The 12,277-nt window shown below is 47.9% G+C and overlaps 1 protein-coding gene across 2 annotated transcripts in view; it reads left to right on the forward strand.

Moving 5' to 3' along the window:
* The first annotated feature begins 394 nt into the window (after positions 1 to 394).
* mast1b (microtubule associated serine/threonine kinase 1b) overlaps positions 395 to 12,277 on the forward strand; it is a 38,020-nt gene continuing 26,137 nt past the window's right edge. The window contains exons 1-2 of one of the 2 annotated variants that reach the window (XM_068579526.1): positions 395 to 1,485; positions 8,272 to 8,303. In XM_068579526.1, the coding sequence (XP_068435627.1) occupies positions 1,447 to 1,485; positions 8,272 to 8,303 (71 nt within the window). In that variant the 5' untranslated portion in view covers positions 395 to 1,446. The remainder of the gene's footprint in view (positions 1,486 to 8,271; positions 8,304 to 12,277) is intronic. The other variant, XM_068579527.1, reaches the window with a different exon arrangement.

Consider the following 12,277-nt stretch of genomic DNA (forward strand, 5'->3'; position numbering starts at 1 on the left):
TGCGAATAGTTAGCTTCCTAAATAATGTAATTTATAGGCTTTTAGGAGAAGGTTCCTGGATTAACCTACAATGTGGACGAGCCCCAACAGGGCCGAGCCTCCATTTGCTAGCTATGAGCTGTGTTTCTGTCATCATGTTTCCTTTTGCTGACACGTTCAACATCTGCATTACACTTTAGAGGAGCCTCAGCTGCAGGGTTAGCATTAGCCCACGCCCAGCCCCTCAGGAAGACCCGGAAAGGTGAGTAAACGAGCACAAATCATGGCGGTTTACTGCAACGCGGGGCGCCTCGCGCGCACTGTGGACCCGGTGTCGCTGTCCGGGGTGCTGAACGTGTCTCCAGCCGGCCTCCGTAGAAACATTCACAACATCCAAGGTGTCGCCTGAAAAAACGGTTGTCCTAAATGGGAGCTTGAACTACCCGCGCAGCGTTCAGGGTATAAAAGCGGCAAAATCATTTGAAGTGTGAGCTGTTCCCGCGGAGAGGGACACTCCGCTGTGAGAGGAGGCAGGAGGAGGAGGAGGAGGAGGAAGAGGAGAAGGAGGGGCGAGAGGGAATCCCAGGAAGAGATGAGGGGAGGGGGTTACAAATATCGCGTTGCTGCTGTCGCCCCGTCCAGTCGCCAGTTGCAGCGGACGTGAAGGTGGTCGAGCAACGGACGCAGGGTTCGAACCGGCGTGCGTGTGTCCGCGGCGCGAGGCAGGGACGTGCTGTCCTCGCGCTCCCCGGTGACGCTCACGAGCGCAGACAAGGCGAGTCAGCGGCAACGCGCCAGTCGGGCTCGAGGACGAAGCAACAACTGCACGGCGCCACACACATAGACACACACACACACACACACAGTTGTGTGTGAAACCATCGCCCTCTCGTATTTTGTTGTTGTTTCGCTTGTTTCTTGCTGTCCGTTTGTGGGGCGAACGCGCGCGCGGGAAAGGGGGTTCGCATTTTTTTCTCCCCCCCCTTTCGGGACAGTCTCGCGGAGCAACGGAAGAACTTGGCTCGTCCGGCGTGCATCGGTTCTCTCGCTCGGGCCTCCCCCCCCCGGTCGCTCCGGTCCGTGCCGGGCGGCATCAAAGCGCCCTCTGTGCGAGATGTCAAGGATGCTCCGACAGGGAGAGACCGCAGAGACGGCGGCATGACCGGAAGCCCACGAGACGCAGGACACGGGTCAGGAGCGGGGCGCAGAGCAGCGGCTTTTGGGGGAACCAGACGGAATGGGACCGCTTGACACAAGTGTGTTATCCCGGGCTTCTTCGACGTGACACCGCGTGTGTGTGTGTTTGCGCCTCTTTGGTCTCGTGAGTGCGCCAGGACGCTGCTGCTGCTGTGCGGTTCGGGTGTGACCCGGTGGATGCCGCAGCACTGCCGGGTTAGGACACATCTTCTCGTGAGGCTGGGTGGGGGTTAGGGAGGGGAACCCCCACGCGCCGCTCCTCGTTCCGCCATGGATGACTCGGGGATAATCCGGCGCCGCAGGCTGCAGGTGAGTTTGGTTGAGGCTGGGCATCGTCTTCCTGTGATGCGTCTCTTACTCCACGAGCACAATAATGTTCCTATTGTCTCCAGCCGGGGGCCACACACACACACACACACACACACACACACACACACACACACACACACACACACACACACACACACACACACACACACCACGAGACACCATGCCAAACACGCAAAGAGTCCACTGGCTGATTTATACATTTCACATGGAAAGTTACTGGTATATGGCTAACAATTTCAAGATAACTCCAAGTACGACATATCAAAACACCAGCAGGCCTCAGTATATGCCATGACAGTACTTCCTTATCAAATTGCAGTTATTTTCACAATAAATTCATTGATTTTCTTCACTGTTCGGTTGGTTATTTGGTCAGGAAAACATCAGGAAATAGTTATAAGTGACCAGGGTGCCAGAGCCCTTGGTGATGTCATCAAAAAGCTTTTTTCTTTGTTGAGCCAAACAGTCCAAACCCAACACATATTCACTTTGCTATAATGCTACACTGGGACATCTAGTGTAGAAGCTGAAGCACATACATGTTCAGCATTTTATTATAGTAATGTACTTGAGTGATAATAAAAACAACAATTGCAGTGTGGCAGTAAGAGAATACCATGGTGTTCTCGCTCCGTCTCCTCTAATGGGGGTCACACAGTGCATCTCAGCTGGTGAGCGTCTCGCAACGAAGTGGCCCCATAGTTTTAGTTTTTAAAATAAATAAATACAGGACATGTGTCCTGCTGACATCACCACAAAGCTCTCTTTAGGATCATTTCCTATCAGGCCGAGCTGACGCGCAGTCTCCTTCTCCAAATGCTGGTAATGAGTCGTCACTCATGCATACAGATATGACGCGTGCAAACAACTGCGCTCATCCATTATGAAGCAGCCTGCCTCACCACGGGTCATACCCACCCCCCAAACCTCCATCTTTGTGTGATTCAGTCGAGTGAACTGAGCGGGGATGAGCAGCCTGCAGGGCCGGGCGGATAGAGCGGTCCGGCCCGCAAGTGTGTGTGCATATTTTTTCTTGAAAATTGGTGGTAATGTTGCTGGGAAAAAAAGGGGAGAATTGTCACAGAGGGCTCTCAGTTGCAGCTCTGAGCTGCTCGGATGTCAAATTGACACCCCCCCCATTACTGTGAAGAGATGTGCAGAAAGAGGGAGAGAGAGATTGTGTGTGTGAAGGAATCAAGGGAGGATTAGTAGTGAGGTGTGCAGCTCACTACTCTGCCGCCGTGATGTATGACAGGAGATGCGAGGGAATTAATCATCGAAGAGTCAGACTTGCTGTACGTCCCTGGCATTTTATAGATATAGGCCGGCCGGGCTGAATGATTTGGTGTGTGTGTGTGTTGTTTGTGTGTTGACGTGTGATTGGCCCTGTGCGTCCCACTCAAAGGCCTTGTTGTCAGTCCCCTGGGCCTCATCATCCCAATCCTCCTCTCTCTCTCTCTCTCTGACACAAACACACACAATCATTCTCTGAGCACCATATGGTGACGCCCCACTGCTCCCTTACAGTTGGGGGTCAGGGGTCACAACCATGATGCATTGCTTTAACTTGACTAACGTGAAATGAGCATCTTTGTGGCTGCTGCACGTTGTGTCATTCATTCGGCTCCCACATATTCACACAAAGCACATATTTAGAAAAGACAATAATGTAATTTGTCTTGTCGTCTATATGAAAAGATACACACTTTTTTATCCAAGAAGATGATGAAACATTATGCAGCTATTGCATTGTTATTTAAAACGAGTATTGGTGAGTGCTTGGCAGATTTGTTTCGATAGCCTTCAGGCTACTGGATAAGCTATTGACAAAAGTTAATGCTTTTACAACAAGCCCAGTGTAAGCTAACAACTGTTAGCAATTTAAACTGTCTGTCCCTTAAACATGTGGGAGGATCCTGTTGTGCTTAGCTTCCACCAGGACAGTGGAAGCTAGTTAGCCCAGTTTTGCTAGCATTAGAACAAATGATCATGCGACGCTGCTTTTTGCACATTATACAAAGGGGCAGGTCTTGCTAGCATTAGCTGTCTTTCTCTACATGTTACTCGTTATTCGAATTAAAACATGGAGCAACAGAGTGATATAAAAAATTGTTAAATTCAAGATGGGCCGAGTCAGCTCCTCACAATGTCGTCCCGCTACCTCGTCCCACTAAGAGTTTGGACCACACAAATTACAGTACTGATATATAAAGACCAGACTAAATGTTCACACCCTGTAGCTGCCATGAATAATAAAGTACCGTTTTGTTCATATACTCTGTACACAAGTCAAAACAAAAAACATTTCGATTTTCAGCAAAAAAAAAAGTAATTTCAATGTCAGTTAGGCTTCGACGTTTCCTCATCAGTCATTGTTATTACGGGCCTGACGTTTGCATAACAAATAGAAAATAAGATAAACGGTGGCACAAACATAAGCAGCAGGCCATCAACTTATGCGTGACACTCATCAGCCCCTTTCTCTTCTTCCATCTGTCAAACCCAAACCACTGAGTCAGACTCTGTCAGATGCTGGAGATGATGGCTGGCCCTGTCACCGTCTCCTGGCAGCGGGACAGTCCTTGATTGATCTCCATTGTCGGTCTCTGGGCCGCCGCCCCTCCATTTTTCTTCTGCGGCGTGCCCAACCCACAAAATGATTGGACTGGCCGGCCCATCCCGACAGGGCTGCAGTTTGCTTTATGGGCATGCAGCTCAGCTAATGCCTTTCATATTGTGACCGAGGCCTTTTCCCCCCTTTTTTGTTCCTTCAGTGCGAGATAGATGGCTGGAAGGACACAACAGCCAAGGGCCTTTATGTAGGTTCCTCATATTGCAGGACAATACTTAGCAGGAGACGGCTTTCACTTTAAGTCTCCGTTATGTTTTACTGCATCGTTTAGCCCCTGGAGGGATGGAGGATTGACTCGCTAGTTAGCTGACTTCACCTTAATAGTAAAAATAGCATCCCAAATGAATTGTAATACATTTGAAAGGTGAACTAACTGGTTACCGTCTACTGGCCAAGTCGAGAAATGCAGATAAGATTCATGAAAATGACAGATTTCAGCGTCCTTCTCATTTCTGCACATTCTGGCCTAAAGGTTGAGTGTATTAACAAATGATTAATCTGGAGTGACTCAACACGAGGCAACCATAAACACACACACGCATAACAATACGCACACAAACACACTGTATGTGCTGCACTCGACCCATTAACGAGGTTATTTGTTGTCAAAGAGAACCTGCTTTGACAGAACGAGGCCGTCTGCAGGTTTGTCACCCAAAAAAAAGCCCAATCTGCGTCTGTGAACACAGAGTACTCCTAACGTGGTCTCCCCGAGATGAAGAGGCAAAACCTGGATGAAAATATATTTAAAGAAAGAGCTTCCTGTCAGAAACAGGAGCAAATACAGCGCGGAGCTGTTTGTCTTTCTCATGTGTGATCGGTGGGCATGTCATGTGTGTGACGGAGCCTCCCATCTGTTGTCAGTCACCCTTCACCAACCGCCAGACTTCATCAATGGGACATCGGGGAGAGCTCTAAACGCGGCGGCGGCGACAATCTTTTTACGTACCGTGCAATGAGCAATAAGCAATAAGCCTTGAATCCTGACACACTAATTACACCACAGGAGAATTAATTGAGCCGCAGAGAATTTCCGGGCTTCAGGAGCTGAATGTGGAGCGCGGATGATAGTTGCTTGATGACATGTTGTCTGCTTATTCTTCACTCCGAGACTGTGTGAGTCACTACTGCATGACGAGAAGCGGAGCGGTGGGCCGGCGGTCTCCGCTGACAGCGTCGAGATTGGACTGGGGAAATGAGCTCTCTCTTCCTCACCTTTTGCCAAATTAAAGTGGAATTGGAGATTATCAGGGTACATTCAGGGAGGGAGTGTGTGACACTGATTACTGAGAGTTATAACAAAGTGATGGTGACAGAGGACTGCTTTAATGGGATTTCTGCTGGGTTAATAAAGGCCGTGTCACCTGAGGATTGATTGATTAAGCGACCTGCCGCAGCACAGGGATGTAAGCTCGAGTCCAGGGGAAGACAGACGCATCATATTCATCGGACTTGTTTATTTTTTCAGGCACCAGTGGACGGCTCTAATGTGCCGACTGGCTCCTTTTTTTTTATTGTCTTGACATGCCTGGACATTAAATAGTCCCGCAGAGGGACATGAGACAGACAGTGAGCAGATGTTCACACGCCTGGACGCGGATGTATAGCAGTCGGCTCTGCTCCACCAATGAGCTCCAGGCTGGGGTTTTGTAACTTTAGGTTCACTTGTCAATTCTTCAAACCTTTCCACGGACCACCTCCCACACAGAAATGAGAAAAAAATAAGCTGGGCCGTAAATAACGCCACTGTCGGCTGTAATGACCAACATAAATACTCTGCTTCTCCCTCCCTCCCTGCCCGACATTATGAATCCACATTTAATGCATGCAGGGTCATATTTACTCCACACGCACATCGGGGGCTTTTACCGGCACAAGGTTTGTCTCCACGATCCATTTCACGAGGAGAAAGTTGGCAAGCTAACAGCTAGCTAGCTAACGCCGGCAAAACACGCTTGCCTCTAACCTGGTGGTGTGTGGTGACATTTAAACATTAACATTTTAATTTAACAATTGTCCTTGAGCACATTCAGATATAGAATTAACCACAAATTGTCATTTTCAAGTGAATCTAACCATTTGGAAGGAGCTTCACGAGACGCCCAAGATTAGCTGGTTTAATGCTTTTAGATCTTCTTCTTGTACTTAATTGACTATTTATGCAAAACACTCAACTTCAACACTTCTGGAAGATATACTAAATGCACATACTCTTGACACATGCTGTTGGCACATAGATGCCACTGAGGACACTTTGTCTTTTTCTGTTTTAGCACTGCTGATCGTTATCATTCGAGCAGACATGAATGTTACTGTACCTAATATAGTGGCAACATTTCCAGTAGCTGTGAAGACATTTCACTCAAAACCACAAATGTCTACCTCATGGTGGCGCTAGAGATAAAGTGTAACGATGGCGGCCTATTTGATCCTGGCAGTGGAGACCGGGTTTTTAAAAAAACATTTAGACTTTCATTATTTATTTTCTGTACATGAAAACGTGACATGACCTGTGTTGTGTTCCCACCGGGCTGCGGCTGCTGCGTGACGCTCGGCGAGGGCTTGTTTGAACGGTTAACCTCCTCATCAGCCGCTCAGAAGCCCTCCCTTAGACCTCGAGCTCTTATAAGTCATCTTCCCCCTCGGCTCTGACGGCTCAGGGTCAATTAGCCGGATCAATGAAGGACAAAGTGAGGAGGGATCAATGGGTTGAATATTCAGTTGTCCTTGTAAGGAGGGATTTGTCTCCATTAACAACCTAAACCCCGGAGACAAGCCGTGGAATAGAAGTGTAGCTTGTGACCGGCTTATGAAGATTATTGTTTTTCTATTCTTCTTGCGTTTGCTATATTGTGGTGCCTCACTACTCAGCTTTCTGAGAGTCATCCGTGGTGACTGACAACATTAAAAAAGCACTGCTTTGTTGGAGGTTTGTCCTTGTAACACAGAGCTTTCAGGCAGCCACACTTTAATACATATTCTGTGCTTCAGTGGAGACGAGCAGCAGGTCCATTTACACACATACATGCTTCCACGCACACACACACACATGCTAGCTCACACACACACACACACACACACACACACACACACACACACACATCTTTATCTGAAGGTTAACCTTATAATTACATTGACTGTGGTTAGAAAGTGGTCGATGCGATGCTAACGGCACCTTAACGACGTTAGCCTGCGTGTGACAGGAGAAGGTGAGAGGCGGCTAATGCATTAATTGCATCTGCTGTTGTCTACTCAAAACAGCATTTACTGTTTCTCGGACACACATGCACACACACACACACACATGCACACACACATGCACGTCCACACGCACATGCACACACAGACACTCAAGCAGCTGGAGGCAAGAATACTTAAGCTCAAGGGGAAGGCTGTGGGCATGATTCATCTCTCTCTTTCTTTTTCTCTCTCTACTCCACCCTTGTTTACGGCCTCTGCCTCCTCCCTCCATCCCTCTTTCCCTCCCTCCCTCCTTCTCAGCGTGTAAGGTTTTGTAAAGAGCCAGGCTGTGCCGGCATGAGATCTGGCTCCGCTCAAACTCTGTTTTCATTTCGGTGCAGTGAGTGTCGGCTGCCGCTGCTCAATGTACTCTGTCCATCTGGATCCGGGATAGAAGAGAGAGGGCGGGGCTCTGGCTGCAATGGTTTAGAAACATATTGTACATCGTGGACGTACACTTTGCATTTTTATTAAGTAGTCTCATTTATTTCCTCGTTAGTCTGGATTACCAGCTGGGCAACTTCTTCACTCCAGGTCTCCAAACGCCCCGGTTCTGACCCTCCGCTAAGCCCCGCCCCCCACCGCTGCTCAGCCCAGCTTCTTAGAGCGACCTGGAGCCCACACGGCCACTAACTGCACTCCATGCATACATGTAATCTAATTCATGGAAGAAGAGGGGGGAAGGCTTGTGTCATTTCTTTGTCAAATCCCAACCTTCCTCTTCAAATAAAAACATTCAAATTAAAAAGGAAAATGCTCTCAAAAGTACATTTACATGTGGCGCAAATGGTATTTTTTAATTTATTGTTTGCAAGAAAGTGGAAGTGTAAAGATGAATTTCTTTTTCTATACCTGATCTCTCTTTTTTTTCTTCTTCTTTGTCTTTCTTCCAGAAGGATTTGCCCCTGCCTCGCAAGAACAGCAGGTGAGTGTTAGCCTCATTCACCCCTCCCCCCTGTCCTTTCCCTCCTCTCTGGAGGAGGAGAGAGGACAGAGAGAGAGCGAGAGAGAGAGAAAGAGAGAGAGAGAGAGAGAGAGAGAGAGAGAGAGAGAGAGAGAGAGAGAGAGAGAGAGGCAATCCCACCAAGTGAAGCTGCTGTGCATGATTTACATGTTGTGCTTTGAACAGCTCTGAGGATGCTTCAGCGGCGCTCGTGGTGTGGATCGTGTCGTGCTTGTGTGAATAAGAGGAGGGTCGGCTGGAGGGATGCTGGCAGCCTGTCGGAGTCTGATTAAAGCCAGCCGGCGGCTCTGGAGGCCGTCCACGGCGCTGAAAGCCATTCTGCCTCTTCCCGGTCGCTCCGTTACTCGTCTTTATCTCCCCGCTTCTCTTCTTATAGCTCGGGTTATTAATCTGTTTCTATTCCGCTCTCGTTTCCGCCCCTCTGCCTTTTGGCTGCTCCACATAACCCTGTTTTCCAAATCCCTCCCCGGCTCCCCTTTCTATCTGCCTCTCACACAATGTTAGTTTATCAGTATATTGGCAATCGGCTTTAGTCGACACACGGGGAACGGAAGTATAGAAAATAAAGTACAGAACCAGACACACAGCTGCAAAACAGTAATAAATAACAACAACAAAACAAAAAGCACAATGCAGTGAGACTTTAAGAATTTAAAAGGCTGCGACTGAACTTTCACTTCACAGGAAAATATTGTACTTTATTTATTTAAACTTTAGTTTCTAGTTACTTTGCAGATTGAGATTTGAAAGAAAAACAAATTATTTATCTATTTTTATCGATTAAGAACAGTATAAATAGTTAACAGTACCTTCATCTTCATCCGCCACCTTTTCAAATCAGTGACGATAATCCAATAATCCAGAATATGGAAACGTACCACTGTACCACTGTAATACTTTTGATACTTCAAGTACAATTTTCTGTTAAAACCTTTGGTAGTTTTACTTGAAGCTTCTCTAATCAAAATGTTTACATCGACAAAAGATGAATTGACATGTAGTTATGAACCCACGGAGAACAGTGACTGTGCATCCCTTCAGCATCCTAAAGCCTCATTGGGCTTGTTGTGTACAACGTACGTCATTGAGTCTTACGGCTCTCATCACAGCGACCTCAGCTCTCTGAGGCGCCACATGGCGGCGACTCAGAGAGCAAGAACTCTAGAAAACTAGTGCACACACACTGCAGCCAGACCAAGTTACCGCATGCTGGTGAACAAAAACAAAATGTAAAATAGAGCATTTTGGCCGAAAAAGTTTCTTGTAACAACTTTTAGAAACAAGATCAATGTAATCAATAAGGAAATCAATGAATACAAGTTGTTTTCATATTTATAATATGTTCATCAGTGAATTTCCTTTGGACAGAGCCAGGCTCTCTGTTTCCCCGTTCCCAGTCTTTATGCTAAGCTAAGCTAACCGTCTGCTGGCAGCAGCTTCCTATTTAGTGAGCAGTCATGAGAGTGTTATCGATCGCTTCATCTAAAGCTCGACAAGAAAGTGAATAAGCGTCGTTTCATCGCGTATGGCCTATAGATTATTATGAAGAGGGTATTAATGAGACCAATAGCATGTTAGCGCTTCTCTTACGGTTGCTTTTATCATAATGTCTTTGTGGTCACAGCCCAATACCCCTGTCATCCTGGGTAATCACCCCTCCTCCTCATCTCACTTTCCATCTTTCACTCTCCAACAATACTTTCCATTTCTCCCATCATGCCTCTCTCTCTCTCTCTCTCTCTCTCTCTCTCTCTCTCTCTCTCTCTCTCTCTCTCTCTCTCTCTCTCTCTTGAGAAATCTTCCGTTTGGACTCGGTCCGTCTCTATCTCGCTCCGTAGGTCACTATGAGCCCAACATCCATTATAGATGAGCCCAGTGGAATTGGCAGCGTGTGTTTGTGTGTGTGTGTGTGTGTGTGTGTGTGTGTGTGAGTGAGTGTGTGTGTGCCATACATCGTCATCAGTTAGGCTTTTTAAATGTTTGACTCCATTCGACATCGGTTTTGCAGTTATGCAACAGTCCACATGACTTTGTCCCTAAGTCATGTCTTCGCTCTCTCTCTCTCTCTCTCTCTCTCTCTCTCTCTCTCTCTCTCTCTCTCTCTCTCTCTCTCTCTCTCTCTCTCTCTCTCTTTATCTCTCTCTCTCTCTGTCTCTCCTGCCGCATTCTCTCGGTGTCCGTAGGCTGCGGCTGGAAAGCTTTTAACTCCACGTCACGTCGCCTTTCAGCGCACAGACATCGAGAGCAAAGAAAACCGCCGCGAACAAGTCACAAAATTACACTCTGTACCAAAACGACCGCCTTTTGTTCCTCTCGAAAGGACAGACCCACCCTATCACCCTCTATCCCTCCCTTCCTCTCTCTCCCTCCCTCCCTCTCCTCTCCTCTCCTCTCCTCTCTTCTCCTCTCATCCACACTTGCCCAGACATCAGCGCACCTCTCAAGCTTGCGGGAGCTGCAGTATTGCGTTGCAACGTGATGAAATCTTCCCAGAGACCCGCTGCTTTCTGACCGCTCTCCTTCCATCGCTCGGCTCGCTTTTGTCGCTTTCCTGCGAGTTCCCACCTCGATACCCGGCGAGCAGCATGTTTCGTCGCACTAAAAGGTACAAGAGTAGTGATGCTGTGGCTCCTCCGGGGTGTGAGGTGTGGTAGCGCCGGCTTCCTGTTCATGCATCCCCCCCTTCCTCTATCCTGCTCTTTCCCTCAGTCCTCTCTCTCTGTCAGTCGAGTGTCAGTGTACATTACGAAGTGGCTCGTATTGACAGTGGGACGACGGAGGTCCGTGTGTGCCCAACGTGGTTTCAGATGTCGGCTCTGTTCTGCTGAGCGTGCTGAATGTGGAGAGGAGTGTTTTTTCAGTGTAATGCTTAGACGGCTGTTACGGTAACTGTTTCACGTATGAAGTTCCAGCAAAGGCTGCGATGAGTAGACGGCAGAGTCTTTTGAAGCCACGTGATGTGCGACATCCTATTTCAAGGGCAGCAGTCGCCAGCTTTTACGCGGATGTCGGTAAACGCAGTCGATTGAATCGTATAAACCCCTCAGCGCGTGCGATATTGATCCAGAATGCTGAGTTCGCGGCGGTAAAATCTGCCGCTCTCTACCTGCGGCCAGCGGCGCCAATCAAGACGACAACGGCGTGGTTGGAGGCGAGGAAAAAAAAATGCTTTTATTGCAAACGAGCCACGTTTCCTAATATAAAGGGCACGGCAAAAATAAGAGTGCAGGGGACGCGTTTGAGTGTTTTAGCTGTGTCCGACTTTCAGCCGCAGGAGACGCAAGAGGAGAGGGTCAGTGGGCGTGCAATGCATCCTGGGACATAAGGAGAGCTTTATTGGTCAGCATAGCACACATAAAGGAACCGATTGCGTCAATCGACTACGAATTGTGAATCAATTTAAGGTTAAAGCACTTGAACCTTGAAGGTAAGTTAATGTCTCCAGCTCTTGTGGTCCGGACTGAGATATCTCAACAACCTTTCAGCTTCTATGCGCTTTCTGTGTCGATGCTATTCAGCCAAGACGCGATGAAGGTAAACACTATACCTGCATGGTTGTACACTCTCAGTCTTGATGTATAATTCGAGGCTTCTAGAGATTCCCCTTCATTTCAGATACTCTGGTATTTCAGGTTGCAGCAGGACGACCCTCATCTCCTGGCATTCGATCCTGCTCCCCAGTCAGATTCCCCAAAACTATTATTCCCGCGTTCGGTTTTAACACCCAGGTGATAACAATGATCAGTGAATATCTCCAGTTTAAAAATGAGCCTCCACATGGCCCTTCTTATGGGTTTGTTGATGCACGTTATTGAAAAGGTGATGAGTCATCATTCTGACATTTGCAGCAGACCTGCTCGTGGACTCATTCACCTTCAGACGCGGCCCATCAATGACTACACGAGCCAAATGTGAGTCAGACAGAGCAGCGAGTT

Source organism: Clinocottus analis, unplaced genomic scaffold (assembly GCF_023055335.1).
Source record: "Clinocottus analis isolate CAN_PGR_092001 unplaced genomic scaffold, fCliAna1.0.p SCAF_16, whole genome shotgun sequence".
In the NCBI taxonomy this organism is placed as follows: Eukaryota; Metazoa; Chordata; class Actinopteri; order Perciformes; family Cottidae; genus Clinocottus; species Clinocottus analis.